Source organism: Pan troglodytes, chromosome 4, assembly GCF_028858775.2.
Source record: "Pan troglodytes isolate AG18354 chromosome 4, NHGRI_mPanTro3-v2.0_pri, whole genome shotgun sequence".
NCBI classification, from domain to species: Eukaryota; Metazoa; Chordata; class Mammalia; order Primates; family Hominidae; genus Pan; species Pan troglodytes.
Window position 1 is genome coordinate 107,535,266 of NC_072402.2, and position 24,899 is coordinate 107,560,164.

At 39.2% G+C, this 24,899-nt stretch overlaps 1 protein-coding gene across 7 annotated transcripts in view; it reads left to right on the forward strand.

Moving 5' to 3' along the window:
• MAN2A1 (mannosidase alpha class 2A member 1) overlaps window positions 1–24,899 on the forward strand; it is a 190,445-nt gene that overhangs the window by 134,575 nt on the left and 30,971 nt on the right. For all 7 annotated transcript variants that reach the window (XR_010156965.1, XM_063810525.1, XM_063810528.1 and 4 more), the window contains one exon: window positions 3,061–3,175. Coding sequence is in view for 6 of the 7 variants with exons in the window: in XM_063810525.1 (XP_063666595.1) it covers window positions 3,061–3,175 (115 nt within the window). In the remaining variant the exon portion in view is untranslated. The remainder of the gene's footprint in view (window positions 1–3,060; window positions 3,176–24,899) is intronic.

Genomic DNA, 24,899 nt, shown 5'->3' on the forward strand with positions numbered 1-24,899 from the left:
ATTAGTCATGGTGGCCTGCACCTACAGTCCCAGTTACTCAGGAAGGCTGAGGTGGGAGGATGGCTTGAGCCCGGAAGGCAGTTGCAGTGAGCCGAGATCACGCCACTGCACTCCAGCCTGGGTTGACGGAGCAAGACCCTGTTAGATAAATAGTTTTTTAGAGTTGGAATTTGTTAAGATGCTACAATGAACAATGTTCAATTAGGATAAACAATGAACATGGGAAGAAACTAGATTTTACATAGTGTTAGGGAGCTTTATATGTATGCATTTTATACAGACACAAAACCTCTAGCCGTATGGGAAAAATAGATTTTCCACTGGACCATTTTTCTCCTTAACTTTCAGCCCTTTAAAAAACAAATCTTTCTCACTCTTGACTATAAAGGTAGTAATACGCAAACTCTGGCACATTTTGAAAATGCCAGAAACTAAAGAAAACATTAAAATTTACCAACAGGTGCACAATCCCATGAAAACCATTGCCAACATTTGGATGTATTTCTTATTGTCTTTTATTTTATGCGTATCCTTTTCTCCCCGTTCTCAAGTCTTGACTTATTGCATGTACATATTTTGTTTTTCATTTGTGACAGTGCTCACAATCTGATGGTATGTTTTTTAAAAATCCAATTTTAATATATACTGTTGTGTTTAAGATGTTGCTTATGTTCTTTTTCTCCCGATTCTTCACTACCATAACATTGTAATAAGCTTTCTTTGTAGCATTCAAAAAGAATGCTACAATGCAATTCTGATTAATTGCTGAGAATAACTTTCTAGAAGAGTCATTTTGTATCAGTGTCTGAAGTCTTTTAAGGACTTTTGCTGTGTACTGCTTATCTTCCCTCTAGAAAGACTAGGTAAATGTTCAATCCCACCAGCATTTTTTGAGAGTAACTCTAAAATCCCACTCCAAGCACTGAGAATTGGACATATTACAAGCTTTGCCTATAATAATAAGTTAGTAGAAAAATATTTTTCTGTTAAGATTTTTGTGGTTACTAGTAAGGTTGAACGTTTTTGTACCTTCATTTATCTTTCATATTTCTTTTGTGATTTTCCTATTTCTATTCTTTGACTGTTTTTCTGTTGGTGTGTCCTGATGATCTCTGAGCACTCTATATGTGGTAAAATTAATCCTTTTCCCTATATGTTGTAAAATTTTTCTTATTGTGTCATTTAGTTTGTTAATTATTTTATTGTATTTCTCATTTATAGTGGTTTTAAATTTTTGTGTAGTCATTTCTTTTTTTTCTGTAGAGTTTCTTCCTTTGCTTTTATACCTTTACAGGTTTTCTACACCTCAAGATCAGTGAAATGTTCTCCTAATTATTGTCTTGTTAGCTAGGGACCTATCTCCTGAAAAAGTTACTTTTGTTCCAGAAGTTATGAAACCTGCTAACTAAAATCCAATACTGGATTTTAAGGGATTGTGTAGGCTACAGTAAGGACTCTAGGTTTTTTGTTTGTTTTTGTTTTTGTTTTTGTTTTGGCTGTTTGGGGTTTTTCTTTCTTTTTTTTTTAAGTCAGTGAAGAATTAAAGACAAACTACAACTCCTATGAGGCATTCCAGGATGGGCAGTGAGTCCCAAATATGAGCTGTTTCAGTGTTTTCTCATTCACCAGCTTTTGTCATTGGACATTTTATTTTGATTGACTGTATTTATACTTAAAAAAGTAGTTGTGCTATAGAATTTCATGCGTAGATACCAATAACGAATTTATTTAAAACCATTTTATCTTTAAATAGCTCTAATGTCAGATAGAAAGATAAAACAATTGTCATTTTTACAGAGAGAAAATAAAAAACATCAGGGAAAGAGGCAATCTAGTGCATCAGAAAAAGGCAAGAGCCCAGAACTCATCATCCCAGGTTCTCATCCCCTCCCTCACTTTCTAGCTATTTGGTAATTAGGTACAAGAAATTTGTAAACCATTAAGCATTTTAATAACTCCAGAAAATTTTCCCTAGCCAAAGAGGTAAATTTGGAAGAAAATTACACAATTCTGAAAAAAATTTTTTTTTTTTGGAGACGGAGTCTTGCACTTTCACCCAGGCTGGAATGCAGTGGTGCGATCTCAGCTCACTGCAAGCTCCGCCTCCTGGGTTCACGCCATTTTCCTGCCTCAGCCTCCCGAGTAGCTGGGACTACAGGCACCCGCCACCAAGTCTGGCTAATTTTTTGTCTTTTTAGTAGAGACGGGGTTTCACCATGTTAGCCAGGATGGTCTCGATCTCCTGACCTTGTGATCCGCCCACCTCGGCCTCCCAAAGTGCTAGGGTTACAAGGCGTGAGCCACGGCGCCTGGCCGAAAATCTTATACTGTTTAAGTAGTTCATATTGCAAGCCTAACTTTCTATGCTATTGTTGAGCTAAGGTATCTAATACTTTAAAAATATAATTACTCATAAATGTTTTAAATTTGCTTCCATGTCACATAAGTTATGTGCTTTATTACCATTTTTTTAAATTTAAATAAAAACTAAACTAGTGGTTTCCAAGTAGTTTTTTCAAGTTTGTGAATTTATATTCAGCTAGTTCTTTCAAGTAAAAGGACAGAATGTTTTATAGTTTAGTAAACCGAGCTATGATTAAACTATGTTTCTGAATCCTGCTTTCAGTTTGCTTAGATGACTCCCTGTAGTCATCCTTGCCACCTGTCCCAAACCCTGAACATTAGGGGGCTGGGACCATGGTTATAATAATTATTTACCTGGGAAAATGTAACTTCTGTAGAATGATTGCTGTTTCTAATAAGTAACTATATGGACAAATAGAAGGATTTTAGTTAGAAATTTGTATAGCTGGGAGGAATGCTTTCTAGACCAATGAAGTTGTAAACATTTTTATTTCCTATTTTCAGCATTTTTAAAAATAAAAAACACGTTCAGTTTTTATCACATGCATATTTGGTTACCTTATAAGATCTGGTTTACACTTAAAATAGCAAATATCAGGTGATACGTATTTTCTATTTTTGAAACCATAATAAACATATTCTTTTAAAAGTTTGGAAGCCAAAATATTTTTCTTAAATATATTATTTCCTTTTCAGCCTTATGTTTACACAACACCGCCCTTTGTCAGAGTGACACATGGAAGGATTTATTCGGAAGTGACTTGCTTTTTTGACCATGTTACTCATAGAGTCCGACTATACCACATACAGGGTAAGAAAATAGGAATGCAGTTATGAAACATATGTATTATGGTTTTTGAATTCTTGCTTTTCTTATGCCATTCTTAAATTAACAGTTGGTTTTTGTAGATGATGTTTTTCTAAACTTGACATATTTTTAATATGATTTAAAATATGAAACTTGAGGAGGGAGGAGCCAAGATGGCCGAATAGGAACAGCTCCGGTCTACAGCTCCCAGCGTGAGCGACGCAGAAGACGGTGATTTCTGCATTTCCATCTGAGGTATCGGGTTCATCTCACTAGGGAGTGCCAGACAGTGGGCGCAGGCCAGTGGGTGCGCGTACCGTGCGCAAGCCAAAGCAGGGCGAGGCATTGCCTCACCTGGGAAGCGCAAGGGGTCAGGGAGTTCCCTTTCCGAGTCAAAGAAAGGGGTGACGGACGCACCTGGAAAACTCGGGTCACTCCCACCCGAATATTGCGCGTTTCAGACAGGCTTAAAAAACGGCGCTCCACGAGACTATATCCCACACCTGGCTCGGAGGGTCCTACGCCCTCGGAATCTCACTGATTGCTAGCACAGCAGTCTGAGATCAAACTGCAAGGCGGCAGCGAGGCTGGGGGAGGGGCGCCCGCCATTGCCCAGGCTTGCTTAGGTAAACAAAGCAGCCGGGAAGCTCGAACTGGGTGGAGCCCACCACAGCTCAAGGAGGCCTGCCTGCCTCTGTAGGCTCCACCTCTGGGGGCAGGGCACAGACAAACAAAAAGACAGCAGTAACCTCTGCAGACTTAAATGTCCCTGTCTGACAGCTTTGAAGAGAGCAGTGGTTCTCCCAGCACGCAGCTGGAGATCTGAGAACGGGCAGACTGCCTCCTCAAGTGGGTCCCTGACCCCTGACCCCCGAGCAGCCTAACTGGGAGGCACCCCCCAGCAGGGGCACACTGACACCTCACACGGCAGGGTATTCCAACAGACCTGCAGCTGAGGGTCCTGTCTGTTAGAAGGAAAACTAACAAACAGAAAGGACATCCACACCGAAAACCCATCTGTACATCACCATCATCAAAGACCAAAAGTAGATAAAACCACAAAGATGGGGAAAAAACAGAACAGAAAAACAGGAAACTCTAAAAAGCAGAGCACCTCTCCTCCTCCAAAGGAACGCAGTTCCTCACCAGCAACGGAACAAAGCTGGATGGAGAATGATTTTGACGAGCTGAGAGAAGAAGGCTTCAGACGATCAAATTACTCTGAGCTACGGGAGGACATTCAAACCAAAGGCAAAGAAGTTGAAAACTTTGAAAAAAATTTAGAAGAATGTATAACTAGAATAACCAATACAGAGAAGTGCTTAAAGGAGCTGATGGAGCTGAAAACCAAGGCTCGAGAACTACGTGAAGAATGCAGAAGCCTCAGGAGCCGATGCGATCAACTGGAAGAAAGGGTATCAGCAATGGAAGATGAAATGAATGAAATGAAGCGAGAAGGGAAGTCTAGAGAAAAAAGAATAAAAAGAAATGAGCAAAGCCTTCAAGAAATATGGGACTATGTGAAAAGACCAAATCTACGTCTGATTGGTGTACCTGAAAGTGATGCGGAGAATGAAACCAAGTTGGAAAACACTCTGCAGGATATTATCCAGGAGAACTTCCCCAATCTAGCAAGGCAGGCCAACGTTCAGATTCAGGAAATACAGAGAACGCCACAAAGATACTCCTCGAGAAGAGCAACTCCAAGACACATAATTGTCAGATTCACCAAAGTTGAAATGAAGGAAAAAATGTTAAGGGCAGCCAGACAGACAGGTCGGGTTACCCTCAAAGGGAAGCCCATCAGACTAACAGCGGATCTCTCGGCAGAAACCCTACAAGCCAGAAGAGAGTGGGGGCCAATATTCAACATTCTTAAAGAAAAGAATTTTCAACCCAGAATTTCATATCCAGCCAAACTAAGCTTCATAAGTGAAGGAGAAATAAAATACTTTACAGACAAGCAAATGCTGACCGATTTTGTCACCACCAGGCCTGCCCTAAAAGAGCTCCTGAAAGAAGCGCTAAACATGGAAAGGAACAACCGGTACCAGCCGCTGCAAAATCATGCCAAAATGTAAAGACCATCAAGACTAGGAAGAAACTGCATCAACTAACGAGCAAAATCACCAGCTAACATCATAATGACAGGATCAAATTCACACATAACAATATTAACTTTAAATGTAAATGCACTAAATGCTCCAATTAAAAGACACAGACTGGCAAATTGGATAAAGAGTCAAGACCCATCAGTGTGCTGTATTCAGGAAACCCATCTCACGTGCAGAGACACACATAGGCTCAAAATAAAAGGATGGAGGAAGATCTACCAAGCAAATGGAAAACAAAAAAAGGCAGGGGTTGCAATCCTAGTCTCTGATAAAACAGACTTTAAACCAACAAAGATCAAAAGAGACAAAGAAGGCCATTACATAATGGTAAAGGGATCAATTCAACAAGAGGAGCTAACTATCCTAAATATTTATGCACCCAATACAGGAGCACCCAGATTCATAAAGCAAGTCCTGAGTGACCTACAAAGAGACTTAGACTCCCACACAATAATAATGGGAGACTTTAACACCCCACTGTCAACATTAGACAGATCAACGAGACAGAAAGTCAACAAGGATACCCAGGAATTGAACTCAGCTCTGCACCAAGCGGACCTAATAGACATCTACAGAACTCTCCACCCCAAATCAACAGAATATACATTTTTTTCAGCACCACACCACACCTATTCCAAAATTGACCACATAGTTGGAAGTAAAGCTCTCCTCAGCAAATGTAAAAGAACAGAAATTATAACAAACTATCTCTCAGACCACAGTGCAATCAAACTAGAACTCAGGATTAAGAATCTCACTCAAAGCCGCTCAACTACATGGAAACTGAACAACCTGCTCCTGAATGACTGCTGGGTACATAACGAAATGAAGGCAGAAATAAAGATGTTCTTTGAAACCAACGAGAACAAAGACACAACATACCAGAATCTCTGGGACGCATTCAAAGCAGTGTGCAGAGGGAAATTTATAGCACTAAATGCCCACAAGAGAAAGCAGGAAAGATCCAAAATTGACACCCTAACATCACAATTAAAAGAACTAGAAAAGCAAGAGCAAACACATTCAAAAGCTAGCAGAAGGCAAGAAATAACTAAAATCAGAGCAGAACTGAAGGAAATAGAGACACAAAAAACCCTTCAAAAAATTAATGAATCCAGGAGCTGGTTTTTTGAAAGGATCAACAAAATTGATAGACCGCTAGCAAGACTAATAAAGAAAAAAAGAGAGAAGAATCAAATAGACGCAATAAAAAATGATAAAGGGGATATCACCACCGATCCCACAGAAATACAAACTACCATCAGAGAATACTACAAACACCTCTACGCAAATAAACTAGAAAATCTAGAAGAAATGGATACATTCCTCAACACATACACTCTCCCAAGACTAAACCAGGAAGAAGTTGAATCTCTGAATAGACCAATAACAGGAGCTGAAATTGTGGCAATAATCAATAGTTTACCAACCAAAAAGAGTCCAGGACCAGATGGATTCACAGCCGAATTCTACCAGAGGTACAAGGAGGAACTGGTACCATTCCTTCTGAAACTATTCCAATCAATAGAAAAAGAGGGAATCCTCCCTAACTCATTTTATGAGGCCAGCATCATTCTGATACCAAAGCCTGGCAGAGACACAACCAAAAAAGAGAATTTTAGACCAATATCCTTGATGAACATTGATGCAAAAATCCTCAATAAAATACTGGCAAACCGAATCCAGCAGCACATCAAAAAGCTTATCCACCATGATCAAGTGGGCTTCATCCCTGGGATGCAAGGCTGGTTCAACATACGCAAATCAATAAATGTAATCCAGCATATAAACAGAGCCAAAGACAGAAACCACATGATTATCTCAATAGATGCAGAAAAAGCCTTTGACAAAATTCAACAACCCTTCATGCTAAAAACTCTCAATAAATTAGGTATTGATGGGACATATTTCAAAATAATAAGAGCTATCTATGACAAACCCACAGCCAATATCATACTGAATGGGCAAAAACTGGAAGCATTCCCTTTGAAAACTGGCACAAGACAGGGATGCCCTCTCTCACCACTCCTATTCAACATAGTGTTGGAAGTTCTGGCCAGGGCAATCAGGCAGGAGAAGGAAATAAAGGGTATTCAATTAGGAAAAGAGGAAGTCAAATTGTCCCTGTTTGCAGACGACATGATTGTTTATCTAGAAAACCCCATTGTCTCAGCCCAAAATCTCCTTAAGCTGATAAGCAACTTCAGCAAAGTCTCAGGATACAAAATCAATGTACAAAAATCACAAGCATTCTTATACACCAACAACAGACAAACAGAGAGCCAAATCATGAGTGAACTCCCATTCACAATTGCTTCAAAGAGAATAAAATACCTAGGAATCCAACTTACAAGGGATGTGAAGCACCTCTTCAAGGAGAACTACAAACCACTGCTCAAGGAAATAAAAGAGGATACAAACAAATGGAAGAACATTCCTTGCTCATGGGTAGGAAGAATCAATATCGTGAAAATGGCCATACTGCCCAAGGTAATTTACAGATTCAATGCCATCCCCATCAAGCTACCAATGACTTTCTTCACAGAATTGGAAAAAACTACTTTAAAGTTCATATGGAACCAAAAGAGAGCCCGCATCGCCAAGTCAATCCTACGCCAAAAGAACAAAGCTGGAGGCAACACACTACCTGACTTCAAACTATACTACAAGGCTACAGTAACCAAAACAGCATGGTACTGGTACCAAAACAGAAATATAGATCAATGGAACAGAACAGAGCCCTCAGAAATAACGCCGCTTACCTACAACTATCTGATCTTTGACAAACCTGAGAAAAACAAGCAATGGGGAAAGGATTCCCTATTTAATAAATGGTGCTGGGAAAACTGGCTAGCCATATGTAGAAAGCTGAAACTGGATCCCTTCCTTACACCTTATACAAAAATCAATTCAAGATGGATTAAAGATTTAAACGTTAGACCTAAAACCATAAAAACCCTAGAAGAAAACCTAGGCATTACCATTCAGGACATAGGCGTGGGCAAGGACTTCATGTCCAAAACACCAAAAGCAATGGCAACAAAAGCCAAAATTGACAAATGGGATCTAATTAAACTAAAGAGCTTCTGCACAGCAAAAGAAACTACCATCAGAGTGAATAGGCAACCTACAACATGGGAGAAAATTTTCGCAACCTACTCATCTGACAAAGGGCTAATATCCAGAATCTACAGTGAACTCAAACAAATTTACAAGAAAAAAACAAACAACCCCATCAAAAAGTGGGCGAAGGACATGAACAGGCACTTCTCAAAAGAAGACATTTATGCAGCCAAAAAACACATGAAAAAATGCTCATCATCACTGGCCATCAGAGAAATGCAAATCAAAACCACTATGAGATATCATCTCACACCAGTTAGAATGGCAATCATTCAAAAGTCAGGAAACAACAGGTGCTGGAGAGGATGTGGAGAAATAGGAACACTTTTACACTGTTGGTGGGACTGTAGACTAGTTCAACCACTGTGGAAGTCAGTGTGGCGATTCCTCAGGGATCTAGAACTAGAAATACCATTTGACCCAGCCATCCCATTACTGGGTATATACCCAAATGACTATAAATCATGCTGCTATAAAGACACATGCACACGTATGTTTATTGCGGCATTATTCACAATAGCAAAGACTTGGAACCAACCCAAATGTCCAACAATGATAGACTGGATTAAGAAAATGTGGCACATATACACCATGGAATACTATGCAGCCATAAAAAATGATGAGTTCATATCCTTTGTAGGGACATGGATGAAATTGGAAACCATCATTCTCAGTAAACTATCGCAAGAACAAAAAACCAAACACCGCATATTCTCACTCATAGGTGGGAATTGAACAATGAGATCACATGGACACAGGAAGGGGAATACCATACTCTGGGGACTGTGGTGGGGAGGGGGGAGGGGGGAGGGATAGCATTGGGAGATATACCTAATGCTAGATGATGAGTTGGTGGGTGCAGCGCACCAGCATGGCACATGTATACATATGTAACTAACCTGCACAATGTGCACATGTACCCTAAAACTTAAAGTATAATAAAAAAAAAAAATAATAATAATAAAAAAAAGAAAAAAAAAAAATATGAAACTTACCCTTTGATAATAAAAAATGGTAAAACATTTCAATCCCTACATATACATGTTCCTCTGTATATCTTCTCTTAACTGTTGCCATATTGGTCTTGAGCTCATTAACTGGTAACTTTATTTCTAACACCTGAAAACAATACAGTGTTTTGATTTTATGAAATGGAAATTATATTAAATACGACTTTCAGTTAATAGACCACACACATATATGGGGCCTGCTTCCTTAAATATAGCCTGTATCACTGGAATGTAACTTTAAGAGAAAAATGTTCTAAGCTGGTTCTATTTGTTTACAGCTCTTTACCCAGTAGAGTATAAAACCTAGCAATTGTTTATCATTTTTAGAACAGTATTGAGCAGCATCTTTATGAACCCAAGTGATAGGAAATAGGCTTTTGATCCTTTTGAGAACTTAACCCTGGGCAATGGAACTGATTCCATGGGGTCTGAGTGGAGCTGTGGTTTCCAAAGACTTGCACATTTAGGTTGGTTGATTTAGAATTCATTGTTTGTAGAATGGTGTGCTTTTCCAACTACAGATTTAATCCTAATAACCAGGGTATTTACCATATTATCAACACTCTTAGAAAAAGACCTCATAAAAATGCCACTTAAATTTATCTTTGCTGTTAGCTAAGTTGAACAAATTAGAAAAGAAAAAATACTATTTCCCTGAATCTTCATACAGGTAAAAAATAAAGGATTTCACAAACTAAAGATAAATGTATAGGCAGGCACGGTTTCCTTTTTAGGTATTGTGGGAAAGCAAAGGGATACTATGTTCAGGGAATCTCTTAAATCACAGAAGTTCAATTTTCTGATTTCATAGTTAAATTTAATTTTGCTTTTATTTAACTTTTTTATTAACTTCAAATTTCATTAGTATTTACTTTTTGTTAGAATTTCAGGTATGGACAAACTTTCTCATGCAACTTCTTTAGGTAATAATATGATAGGTTTTTCAGAATAACCCATGATTCATAGGATGAATCAAGAAGTAAAAGTTCTCTGGCAGGTGGGAAAAATAATGCTAGACACTAATTTTGTGTCCTAAATGTGACTTCTGAAGTTATCTGTGATCACTTTGCTACCTACAGGAAAACCTGTAGTTCTGAAATAATCTTTTATTGAGTTTCTCAAAACTTCTGGTAAGTCAGAAACTGTTTTTGATCATCTGTTTGTACTCTTGTGTAAGCCATTATTTAATACCCCTGAGAGCTCTAAGTTACATTTTCAACTTTATAGCATTACCACACAGAAGATATGCTGATCTATTTTTAAGTTTGCTTTAAACTATTGTTTTTTAGTGGAAAAGTTTTTCCTGGAGTACAACATGGCACACACTTTGGCACAAACTTGTGTCATCAGGTTTGATTTACCATTGTTTTTCATCAGTTATATTTAGAGATGGGCTATGTCTCAGAGGAAACGCTGTAGCAACTCTTCCTAAAATTCCAACTTCTCAATCAGGTATATTTGCATAATTGCTTTTGCTTTTATTTAATTATGTCACTGTATCTTCTGGGTTTTCCTTGGATTATCCAGGACCTCTAGTTCTCACATCATAGGGCAGTTTGTGTAGACTAGATGGCCCTGTTCTGCTGCTGGTGGCTGTAGCTTAGTGCTTGACTTGGAAATTAATAGACTCTGACTTGCCTATTTACTTATTTGAGCAAACTACACTCATCAGAACTAAATGCTTGTCATTTTTCCTTTCCCCCTCTCTTCCTGTTTCCCTCTGGGCAGTGAACTGTCCAGTGGCTAATAGTGTTAAGCAGGAGCCCGGGCCACTGAGGTTTGACTGGCTCCTGGCCTTCCAAAGGGGCTCTCAGTGTAGCCCATTTCTATTTGCTGGTCTTGCCTCTGCCTCTTTTCTCTTTTTTATTCTTTAGTTTTCTTTCTTTCTTTCCTTCCTTTTTTTTTTTTTTTTTTTTTGACAGAGTCTCGCTCTATCGCCCAGGCTGGAGTGCAGTGGAGCGATCTCGGCTCACTGCAGCCTCTGCCCCCCTGGTTCAAGGATTCTCCTGCCTCAGCTTCCTAGGTAGCTGGGACTACAAGTGTACACCACCACGCCTGGCTAATTTTTGTATTTTTAGTAGGGATGGGGTTTTGCCATGTTGGTCAGGCTGGTCTCGAACTCTTGACCTCAGGTAATCCACCCGCCTTGTCTTCCCAAAGTGCTGGTATTACAGGCATGAGCCACTGCACCTGGCTTGATTTTCTTTTTTCATGTGTTTCCTTTCTAGATTATTTGTCTTCTCTTCCTTGGTGTTCTCGGGCATATGAAAAAAATAATAAATGATGGATAAATAAGTGTAATGCAAACTTAGAGCACCTCACTGATGAGTTTTACAGTAGTTGCCTGGATTAAATGAGAAGCTGTCATATATAAACTGGACGTAACATGTAAATCTTTTTTCTTTCTTTCTAGTCCAGATCATTTTTTTTTTTCCACATGAAAGCAGTTGGTAGGAAATAGAGATACCAGAATCACCTGAAATGCTTTCTTCCAAACTATATACCTTCCCATGTTTGTATTTGAGCTCCTCTTAACAAATCTCCCTCTGGGAAAAGATAAGCCCGGTTGTGGAGAGAGTCTTTCCTTAGTAATCTTCATGACTCACCTGTCTCTCCTGTTTTTCACATACCATTGCCTGAACACTCGGGTTGTCTGAATCCTGGCTGATTGGGGTTTTAACGAAATCACTAATCAAGGCCCATGATAGATATACGAAGTCTTCAGGGTATTTGGCTCTATCAGCGTTCACGCTGCCTGAAAGGGTGATCAGTCTTCAGGGATCTGTTATTTAGTGCCAAGTCTTCCTTATTAAGAAATACTGCAAAGTTGTTTAACATTCTAAACTTTGGCCTCCTGTAAATCAGACACCTGGATGATTGATCAAGATGCATAGACAAAATGTGGCTTTTCATTTTAGATGCAAAGGAAACGTCAGCCAACTTCCATGCTGTTGTAGATTGGCTTTTAGCTAGTATTGCATAAAATAACAAAAAATATTTATTCTTGAATTTAATTTACTAAACTAGTTTTGGATATATGCTACTTTTGTCCCCCTTAAACCAACCAGATGCAGTTATTTGCATGAGTATTAATGAATAGAGCCTATTTGTTGTTAGTACCAGATTTTCAATCCAGGAAGAAATGAGGGTTTGGGGAGAGAGACTATTAATGTTTTATGATTACATACTGTAATTGTATTAGGTTACTAAACCAGTTAATTATACAAAAGATTTTGTAATCTCAGCAACAAGGAATAAAGAAACAGAAAATGAGTTAGTATTAAAGATTGTCTTTGTTGGGTGTCTATTTTTGTTAAACCTTACAAATCCAATTTAAAAACTAAACTAATGCATACCTGACAAAATATTCTTACATTTCTCAATCTCTACTTTAGTTGTTCTTTGACCCTTTTCTCCCCAAAGTAGCTATTGCCCAAATTAAGCTTCAGGAGAAAACAAAATCAAGAACGACAAGCAACATTTCCAAAATCATATAAACTTATTGGTCCTTAATGATTTTGAAACAGAGTTGAGAGGCCGTATAGTTCAACCTACTTTTGTTTTTGGTTTGGTATTTAACTTTTGTTTCTCTATTTGCGTTCTCTCCAGATTCTGAAAATGATCAGAAGTGCAGTTGAAGGGCTCTCTCTTTCTTAACATCTTTTAAACTAATAAAAGAACACTCTGTTTTCCTTTTCATTATCGTTCAGACATTGCATTCAAAAGGTTTCTAAAAATACTAAATTAGAAGAAATCTTGTGCTCACTAGCCTTAAAAGTTCTACAAGATCAGAGCAGTTCAGAATTTCTAATGAAGGCGTGGCACGGTGGCTCACACCTGTAATTCCAGCACTTTGGGAGGCCAAGGCAGGCGGATCACAAGGTCAGGAGATCAAGACCATCCTAGCTAACAAGGTGAAAGAAACCCCGTCTCTACTAAAAATACAAAAAGTTAGCTGGGTTTGGTGGCACGTGCCTGTAATCCCAGCTATTCGGGAGACTGAGGCAGGAGAATCGCTTGAACGCAGGAGGCGGAGGTTGCAATGAGCCGAAATAGCGCCACTGCACTCCAGCCTGGGCAACAGAGCGAGACTCTGTCTCAAAAAAAAAAAAAAGGAAAAAAAGAAAAAAAATTTCTAATGAAATATAATGTTTTGCCCATGTCAGGTTTAATAAATCCATTTTGTAGCACCCATAATTTAATGAAATGCAATTTATTTCATTTGTAGAAGATAACACTCTTCTGGGGGAAAAGTTGAGGGAGGTGGGAATTAATTTTTCTTGCAGTATAATCATCTTTCATTTAATTGAAGCTTTAAACATTACCATATAGGCTGCTACTTTAGCTTTTTTGGTTAATCTGTGATTAGAAGATAGAATATAATACAAACAGAAGCTCCTGTATCCTCTTATGTTTTATTTAATACTGCACCTACAAGGAAAGTACATACCTTGCAATAATATAATACCAATAAGTGACATTGCTAACTGTGGCCTTATTTGTCTTCAGAGCTGTAATTATTGGACTTTAGTGTCCTAGTTTCTGATATCAACAGCTACTTTGAAGAATTAGGTCACTGTGGGTAACGAGTGTGTCATGTACATTTCATTGGCACAAGGACTGTGTTCTCCTAGGCAGGTGTTTGTTAGCGAGTGAGTATGTATGTGTGTGTAAACCATGTTTTAACCCTTAGGGGAAACATCTTAAATGCAATACTTCTGCCCTGTTTTCCACCAACATATTATAAAGTATTATATGTAATGGATCTTACTCAAAGAAAACAAGTAGCCTGGAGGTAAAATGTAATGAACTGACATCAAAAAGTATGGAAGGAAAGACTTTCCTTTGACTGAAATGACTGATTTTCTTGCATATTTAGCAATCTAATAGAGTTGCTTAGTTTTTCTCTGAGCAGTTTTGAATATATAAACATAAGTGGATTTATAACCTGACTCTTGGCTTTTAGAGAATCAAAATGAGCTTCATCTAGTTAAACATATTAGGGGACTTCAAAAAGTTTGTGGACAAATGGAATTAAAAGATAAAAATTAAAAATATAAACTATTTCTCAATATAAGCTTCATCAAGTTCATGACGCTTTTGTAAGCAATGAATCCAGCTACTCAGTCCATCCCTAAGGAACAGAGGGTCCTGGAAATTTAACCATGTCATTTCAATCTACTTATATTATTAAGTAAAATGAGTGCCCATTAAATATTTTTTTAAGATTAGGAAACAAAAAGAAGTCAGGAGGAGCCAAATTAGCACTGTAAGTGACTGCCTAATGATTTTCCATTCAAACTGTCACAAAATTGCCCTTGTTTGATGAGAGGAATGAGCAGGAGCATTATGGTGGAGAAGAACTCTGATGAAACTTTCCTGGGTGTTTTTCTTCTAAGGCTTTGGCTAATGTTCTCAAAACATTCTCATAACAAGCAGATGTTACTGTTCTTTGGGCCTCCAGAAAGTCAACACACCAAATGCCTTGAGCATCCCAAAAAGCTGTTGCCATGACTTTTACTCTTGGCCAGTCTTCTTTTGCTTTGACCGGACCATTTCCACCTCTTGGTAGCCATTGTTTTGATTGTACTTTGTCTTCAGAATCATACTGGTAAAGCTGTATTCCATCTCCTGTTACAATTCTTCAAAGAAATGTTTCAGGATCTTGATCCCACTTATTTAAAATTTCCATTGAAAGCTCTGCTCTTGTCTGCAGCTGATCTGGACGCAATGGTTTTGGCACCCATTGAGTGGAAAGTTTCCTCAACTTTAATTTTTCAGTCAGAATTGTATAAGCTGCTAATTGTTAGTTCTCTTCGGTTAGAGCAGGAGCAAACTTAATTTTTTTTCTTGAAAATTGGTGTAGTCTTCGTCTTCTACATTGTCCCATCCCTTCTTAAAACAATTTATCTGTTTTGTAAAATGCTGATTTTCTTGGACCATTGTCTCCATAAACTTTTCATAAAGCATCAGTGATTTCACCATACTTCCACCTAAGCTTCACCATAAATTTGATGTTTGTTCTTGTTTAAATTTTAGCATAATTTATATTGCTCTGATAGGGGCTCTTATCAAATCCAAGTCTCACCCTTCTTAGTGCCTCAAACTAGATCCTGTTCAGACATGTTACAATAAGTAAGTATGAGTTTATTTTGATGAAATCCATGCATAGTTTTTTCATGATATGCATTTTCCATGAAACTTTTGAAGACCCCTCTTTTAAGGGAATCACATTGGGATTTAGAGATCCAAATCCTTAGTTTTGCCTCTAAGCAAACTAGAGGAGTATGGGTTTGTCCTTTAATTTCTTAGGGACTCAGTTTCTTAATCTATAAAAAAGGTAGATGTTCAATTAGGTATAACTGTCAAAGAGTCTTCATACAACTTAGTTTCACATAAAATCTCTTGTGCCTGACTCCCTGCTTCTAAATTCATCTTCTACACTTGGTCTTAGCCAAAAGGCCAAGAAGTGATTAAATTCATCTTCTAAGAATGCCTGAATCTGGGGCTTCCATCCCTGGAGTCTGCCCCACTTGTAAACAAGGTCTCAGAGCTTCACTGAAGTTCTTTTTATTTTCATAAAAAGATTCATGAGGACATTAAGATGGTTTGCAATCAATCTCTCATTTTTTTCCATAGCTATATTCCATATTTAGTTTGATTTAAAAGTTAAAAGCATTAAGTAAGTTATAGCTAGGCAGGCTTAGGTAATTAAAACATTTTTGGAATATCATAATATGCAATTGACTGCTAAGGATTTTTTTCCCTGTTAATTGGAACTTTTAAAAATTGAAATAAGTAGCTATGTGACGAATCTGATTATTCCCTACAGGCATGAAAGAGAAAGTTATTTTAAGGGACTGTAAGCACATTCTGGTTACACAGATTCAGAACTCAGAGGTTATCTTTGGGGCTGTTTGAGAGCAGCTGATTGTTGAAGCCATAACTCCTTAGCAAAGAAGCATCATCCCCTACAAAGGTGGGTTGCACTGAACTCAGGTGAAGGGCACAGGGATGGGAAACACAGGAGATGTGTAATGGCTCAGAGTTGAGACTCCAGAGCCAGTTCTCTTGTGTTTTATTCCCAGGCCCATCCTAGGTCTGCCACTTAGCAGCTGTTTGACCTTGCACAGGTTACTGCCAACCTGGCTTTGGTTTTATCATCCTGAAATGTTGACAGTAGTAAAATCAGCTTCAGAGGATGTTTGGAGTATTCACCGAGTAAATATACAAGGAACCTTACCCATAGTGAGTGTTGTATCTACTTACAAGAGTGAGTGAGCCAGATGGGTTAGATAGTTTAGTATTATAAGACAAAGCATGATCATTAAGGATTGGGGGAATTGGGGAGGATTTAATGAAGGAAGTGAGTCACTGAGAGGCTAGGTCTTAGAGAATGTCACATGAAAGGCAGAAAGGAGGAAAAGAATATCACAATGTGTGAAATAAGGTTGTTTAGAACCCCACTATAAGGATTTGAAGAACTCTTTGTCCCTTATATATTTTTTAATTGACTTGAAGTTTTTCTTTATACATTTAAATAATTGCAAAGGATGTTATTTTGGTGTATTGTACATGGTGACTTTTAAAAATAAGCATATCCAATGGGCAGTGGTACTAAATCATGTGTTTTTTAAAAGCCTGCACTAGCTTTTTCTTTAACTGTCAGAAACTTCACATCATTATTTTCTCCTTATAATTACATTCTATTTCTCCACAGAATGTTATCTTAATGTAGTATTTTTGTGGTTCAGAGCCTTGTTATTGGTCAGTCTTTCATTACTTCTCTAAAACAAAAATCGTGTGTGTGTGTGTGTGTGTGTGTATTTATGTATACAGTTTTAAAAGTCTGTTATAAGGCTCTAAGTATTTTATTTCTTCTGGATTGAGATATAAAAATTATTATTTGTATGCAGTTGGTCAAAAAACATAAATATGTTCCTATTCTAATAATTTTATTTTATAAATTTTAATGAAAACATTTTTCTCAGTGGGTTGTACCTTTTTAATTCCTAATGGATAATGTATCCATTGATGAATGTCACTCATTGCTAGAATGATATATGATTTTATTCTTAATTTTTATTTATATAAATATCAGTGCAAAGGAAAGTTGTTCACATAAATAAGTAGCTGGTAATGGAAGGAGTTTTCTTTTTTTTTTTTTTTAGTATTTATTGATCATTCTTGGGTGTTTCTCGGAGAGGGGGATTTGGCAGGGTCATAGGACAATAGTGGAGGGAAGGTCAGCAGATAAACATGTGAACAAGGGTCTCTGGTTTTCCTAGGCAGAGGACCCTGTGGCCTTCCGCAGTTTTTGTGTCCCTGGGTACTTGAGATTAGGGAGTGGTGATGACTCTTAACGAGCATGCTGCCTTCAAGCATCTGTTTAACAAAGCACATCCTGCACCGCCCTTAATCCATTTAACCCTGAGTGGACACAGCACATGTTTCAGAGAGCAAGGGGTTGGGGGTAAGGCCATAGATTAACAGCATCCCAAGGCAGAAGAATTTTTCTTAGCACAGAACAAAATGGAGTCTCCCATGTCTACTTCTTTCTACACGGACACAACAACAATCTGATTTCTCTTTCCTTTCCCCACACTTCCCCCCCTTCCACTCGACAAAACCGCCATCGTCATCATGGCCCGTTCTCAATGAGCTGCTGGGTACACCTCCCAGACAGGGTGGCGGCCGGGCAGAGGGGCCCCCCACCTCCCTCCCGGACGGGGCGGCTGGCTGGGCGGGGGCTGTCCCCCACCTCCTGGAGGGGGCGGCTGCCGGGCGGAGACACTCCTCACTTTCCAGACGGGGCGGCTGCCGGGCGGAGGGGCTCCTCACTTCTTAGACGGGGCGGCAGGGCAGAGACGCTCCTCACCTCCCAGACGGGGTGGCGGTCGGGCACAGACACTCCTCAGTTCCCAGACGAGGTTGCGGCCAGGCAGAGGCGCTCCTCACATCCCAGACGGGGCGGCAGGGCAGAGGCGCTCCCCACATCTCAGACGATGGGCGGCGGGGCAGAGGCGCTCCCCACATCTCAGACGATGGGCGGCCGGGCAGAGACGCTCCTCACTCACTTCCTAGAGGGGATGGCGGCTGGGAAGAGGTGCTCCTCACTTCCCAGACTGGGCGGCTGGGCAGAGGGGCTCCTCACATCTCAGACGATGGGCGGCCAGGCAGAGTCGCTCCTCGCTTCCCAGACAGGGTGGCGGCCGGGCAGAGGCTGCAATCTCAGCACTTTGGGAGGCCAAGGCAGGCGGCTGGGAGGTGGAGGTTGTAGCGAGCCGAGATCACGCCACTGCACTCCAGCCTGGGCAACATTGAGCACTGAGTGAGCGAGACTCCGTCTGCAATCCCGGCACCTCAGGAGGCCGAGGCTAGCAGATCACTCGCGGTTAGGAGCTGGAGACCAGCCCGGCCAACACGGTGAAACCCCGTCTCCACCAAAAAAATCCAAAAACCAGTCAGGCGTGGCGGCGTGCGCCTGCAATCCCAGGCACTCGGCAGGCTGAAGCAGGAGAATCAGGCATGGAGGTTGCAGTGAGCCGAGATGGCAGCACTACAGTCCGGCCTCCGCTCGGCATCAGAGGGAGACGGTGGAGAGAGAGGGAGAGGGAGACCGTGGGGAGGGGGAGGGGGAGAGGGATTGAAGGAGTTTTCTTATAGGAATATCATTCAGTACTTTGAACTCCTGAGTTAGATGCCATAAGCCACAGACTGATCTATCGTCAAACATTAATTTTAATCAATTATTTTTAAAGATCTACTGCCTGACAACCTGATTAGGTATGCTTTCAATTTTGGTGAAAGCAAGCAATTGGAAACCATGTGTTTTGCAGAAATATTTGTTGCTTAGTCATTAAAGTCCAGTCAGACACCAATATATTGAACTGTTTTTGTTCAGTACCCACTAAAGAGGGTGAGAGATATGCTGCTGCTTGTTTTATTTTTTTTATAAGTTGGGAGAAGAAATAGAGTGGTGGAAAAGAAACATCTGTCATGGAGGCAGGTCATTATGAGGAATCTTTTCCTGCCTAAAGGTTCCTTAGAAAGGAGCATGTTTGGGAAAACAGGAAGTAGGTAAGTTCAGAGTAACTGCCAGTGCCACAGATGTGCAGATCAAATATCATGATTAGTTCAGCCAACTTCTCTCCTCTGTCCTAGACCAGCCCAAGCCTGGGACACGGGGAAGGCACCAAAAAACTCCAGTGTTGTGAGCTATTTTATTCACCTCGTAGGGGAGTGTTTTAGTTAGACGTTATTTATTTTATCTATTTTGAGGTTAAAACTGATGTCAGTATTATGATCCCTCCAAAACAGAGCTTCCAAAAAATTCTGTTGTTTCATAACATTAGTACTTCAAAAAAAAACCAAAAAGCCTTACAGTTTTGTTTTATGTTTTTCATTTATTATGTCTTCTTCAAGTATATCATAGTTTATTCGTATAATCTTTACTCAACATTTGCAATTCATATGATCAAAATGCCATACCTTTCCTATTACAGATTTAGTTTTTGACATTTTCATGAGAATTATTGAAATGAAAAGCATAAAATAGGTACACTAGTGCCTAACTCATAAGTTATTGGTAAGTAATAGTAGCTGTTTATCTAGTAGTGTTTTATGAATGGCACAAAGCAGTATATCATCATTTTCTTAAATTTGTGACTTGGAATGAAATTTACTAAAATTTGTATTCATGAAAGCAGATGTTAAAATTTTCACTTGTGGAGAAATAATCAATATGAACATTTACAGACCCAGAAATCGGCAGTGACTCAGACGATAAATTAGATCTTATAATGAATGGTAAATTGAGTGAGTCAACATGGAAAAAAAGATCATCCAGTAGTGGGAATTATTACCATTTTTATTTTGGTACTTTCAGATATAAGTACAGTTTTTTTTTTAAATATGGTCACGATAATATTTTCTTTTTAGAAACATTTAGATGTTGACTTAGTTTGTCATTGTTGTGAGAATTTCGTATAAGCATACTTATCGAATTAAGCAGTATATGTTAATTAATAACCATAAGCTTGAGCTTTAAGCTAAGTTGGATAAAGTTTACAAAAACATCACTAAAGTAAGTGCATAATAGCAAAGGTATTTTTATATTTTTGATGATTAAAATACAAAACAAAATGTTTCCAAAATTGAAGAGGGAATATTCAAAATCAGAAGCCCTAGTTTTTTCTGATAGCTATTATTATCCTACTTCTGCAACAAAATGATGATTCTGTCATCCTCTCTGCTGAGACAGATTGGAGGAAAGGAGATGAGAGCAACAATTAGATAGATAACAAGGTTCCCTTTGCCTGAGAGCCAGTATTTTTAAGACACACAGACATTTCTTTGAATCTTAGATGGGTGTTTTGGAGATTTATTTTATGTGGTTTGATAGCTGTGTTAAATTTCAGTTAAACTTTTATTTGCAGACTTAAATATGCCTCTTAGGATTCTCGCCATCACTTGTCTTTTTCCTAGGTGACCGTGGGCCATTTGCTATTGTCCCTCTTGATCTAATGAGTTGTCCTAATCACATTAGGTGCCACTGATAAGATACTGGACTTTGCTGGGATATGAGTGAGGTTCTTTTTTGTCGTTTTTCCCAAGTTGTTGCCTCTCCTATAACTGGTTGAGTGTGGTGAGAGTGGTGTATGATTTATGAGTATATTCCTTGGAAAAGTATACTTTGCATTTCAAAATAGCTAGAATAAAATGATCTGGAGAGGTGGAGAGGGTTGAGCTAACTCTGAGATTCTGCAATTCAGGGTTGAATTAGGCGGCTTCAGATAAATTGTTGAAGGATCTGAGAGAGTTGGTGGTACAGAGGAAGTAAAAGCCTGGGATTTTCCAAAGGCCGTCATTAGTTGTTGCTCAGAGCTATGACTCCAGGGTTTCCATTTGCATTTTTTGGAGTCCTTACACCCTCGTGTATGTTTCTTTTACCTCATATTTCAGGCATGGCGTGTGTCGGGCTTGCCCTCCAGTTTTTCTTTTAATAATAACAATAATTATTATTATTGTTATTATTTTTGCGATGGAGTCTCACTCTGTTGCCCCAGGCTGGAGTGCAGTGGCGCGATCTTGGCTTGCTGCAACCTCTGCCTCCTGGGTTCAAGTGATTCTCCTGCCTTAGCCTCTCAAGTAGCTGGGATTACAGGTGCCCACCACCACACCTGGCTAATTTTTGTGGGGTTTTTTTAGTAAAGACAGTATTTCGCTATGTTGGGCAGGCTGGTCTCAAATCCTGACTTCACATGATCCACCCACCTCGGCCTCCCAAAGTACTGGAATTACAGGCATGAGCCACCGCACCGGCATGCCCTCCAGCTTTTCTCTCCCCACACGAGGGAGCACGCTTTTTGGTTTCCTTAGACTGGTGCTAAGCAACAGTTAAAAGGGTGATGCCTTTTGTTTTCTGTTCTCTCTCTCCTGATCCACCCAGTGGGGGAAGGCTCTGAGAAGAGCAACATCATTTTGAGAGTGGTGCTAAAACCCTGTAAGCCTGAGTGTTCTGTCCTCCCAAAGCTGTGATACGGCTCAGCCTCCTGACGGTGACCTACTTGGTTTTATTTCTTCTTGCTGTCTCAGAAAATATTCTAAAGATGCTTAATATTATTTTACAAATACAGGTATAAATAATATATATGTGTACTCTTCTGACAAATTTCACACATTACAGATATAAAGTAAAATTCCTCTGGCATCTGTGTCTGTCTCCATCCACTCTTCAGGAGAGGAATTCAGATATATGTGCAAGCATACATGCACCACACGGTCTTACAACTGTAGAAAAGTATAGTATTGTGTTTGTGTCGATTTTCAGCATAGTTTATCATGCTATACAAATGCTACATTTAGCTTTTTTCTTCTGATGTTTCTCTGCCAAGAGAGACAGTTACCTCATTCTTCTCATTTGTGACACAGCATTCCATAACATGGGTGTATGTGATTTTATTTATTCATTTCCCTGTTCAAGGGCGTCTAGCATGTCTTCCCATTTTTTTTGTTCCTAGCGCCAGTATGCAGTGAACATGCTGGTGTGTGCCTCCTGGGCTCACCATTATGTACATCTCAGCTAGGTACAGTGGGGAGGAACTGCTGTGCAATAGAGTATCTGTCTTTAATATTAAATATGTATTACTTTCTTGGCTTCTAAGGTGAGTGTGCCATTTTAAAAGAGAGTTTTGGGTTGTTTTAAAGAGTTTTTGGGGTCTGGAAACCTCTTGTGCTTTATTTCACTCAAATAGCTCTTGCAGGATATCAGATTTCAGTTCAGTGCCCTCTGCCCTTAAAAACAAAAACAAAATCTGGAGGTCTTCTTTCTACTCGCTTACTACAAGGCCTCTCCCAGCCCTTGGTCCCAGAGTAACTTGAGCCTTCTCCAATAGTTGGTCTGCCAGTGAGACATGATGATGTAGTAGTTTAGTCCTGGTTCTGCCAGTCTTGTCCTTGGGCGAGTGATTTCTTCCTCAGCTTAGGGTCAGGACGAAAGGAGTCATTATATGTAAAGCTTGTAGTAAACATATGGTACATAGTAAGCATCAATAACTCTTGGCTCCTGTCATTGCGACATAGCTGCCAATCCTTCACTCAGCATACGTTTACCACCCTTCACTCAGTATACGTTTATTGTACATGTCTACGTGCTGGGAACATGAAGATAAATAAGACATGGTCTCTAGCCTTAGGGAACTTATATTCTAACATGCATGTAACATATATGTAAAATGAAAGTTCTTATTCTCTCATCTTTCCAGCTACTTAAACTTTATCCATAGCCCAGTTTACTTTCCTCCCGTGTCAGCTAACTTCTGCATGATAAAGGACAGGCTTTCATATCTTAGCTATTTCTGTCTAACAGTGATTCAGTACTTACCGTGTACCCCAAATGTTGTTAAGAACTGGAATGCAAAGACGGTGTGTAAGACAGTCTGTATCTGTGAGAAGCTAACATTCTGTAGGGAGATTAAAAAAAAAAAAATCCTAGCTCCGGGTGTGAGACTGGAATCTACAGCATCTATAGAACACTCTGATGTAGTGGGACCTTCTGAAGGACTCTTTTTGGCCTCTTTATTACCACTTTTCACCTGTGAACTGGCTCTGTTCTACCTTGCGTTGCCTATGCAAATAAGGATAAACAAACTCCATTCTCTCTTCCAAGGAGGAGAGAATTAGCAGCAAGAGGGCACATATTTCTCTTTGTTAAAACCTGGGAATGGCATCACTCCTTTCTTTCCCTAGTGACTAATCTTGTAAAGTGTTAAAGAGAAGTCTAAGTCCCCCAGAGGGACTTAGAAAGCCCTGGCCATTCATGCCCAGGTGGAGCCACTTTAGTAAAAAAAATAGCATTTTTGCTGCCATGTGATGCACAGGTGAAACAGACCACTGGATACTGCTGGTTTGCATTCCTGCTTCCTGGGAAGTTCTCCCTTCCATTTCATGAGCCTCTTTGGGAAAGGTACAAACTTAGGGAATTACTGACACAGAATAGGAACAGTTGGCAATCCTTTCACTCTCTCACATATACTGATCTTTAAAAAAATAATAAATTATCATTGAGAACTCAGGGATACCTCCTTGCTTTTATGACCATTACAGGTTTTGTTTGGCTTGTTCATAATAAGCATATTAAGTTTAATCTTATTTTAAAAGTCTGTCCTGATACAAACTTTAAATTGATATCTTGCTGAATTGTGAATGGACATAAAGGCTCCTTTTAAAGAGCTTTAAGTGTTTGTTGCCACAACAGGATCTGAGTATAATACTGAGCTTGAGAAAGATGATTTTCTCAACAGAAATACTTTATTATTGCTAGAGGTAGTGTGAAATTATTATTTTTTCCTTGAAGCATGTTCTTTTATAAATGCTTTCTGGAGATACATGAATTAAAATTAATGATGTTCTCTTTTGTTAAGGCTTTATTTCATTTCATGTATTCTGTTGATCTTTGAGACAATATCTAATCTAGAGAGAAGAAAACATAAAATAGTACTAAAAACCCAATGAATTCTTTTAGTAAATTAGAGTTTACTTCTTGTCATCAGCTAAGCTCCCTAGTATTACGTGAGTACTATCATGCTTGGTGCTACATTTTGTGTTTTGGATGTTTTTGGTTCATTTGTAGATGCTTATCTGTTGTTATTAAAATTCCATATACATTTCATTTTGGCTTTACAAAACTATTTTGGTTAATGTAAGCATACTGAAAAGAGGGTTTGCATTTAGAGTAATGCATTTCGTAGGTCAGAGAAGATACTGTTATTTATCATCAGCTATGTGTGTGATTTCTTTTTCAACTTCCCAATAGTGGTGGAGATATTTGGGTCATCTATCTTTGCAGGTCCTTGTAATAATTGTCATCAGGAAATGTACATGTGTAGGTAACTGGCAGGGGTTAGTGGTTCAGACTATGGCCATTAAAAAAAAAAAAGGCATTAGCTGGGTGCAGTGGCACATGCCTGTAGTCCCAGC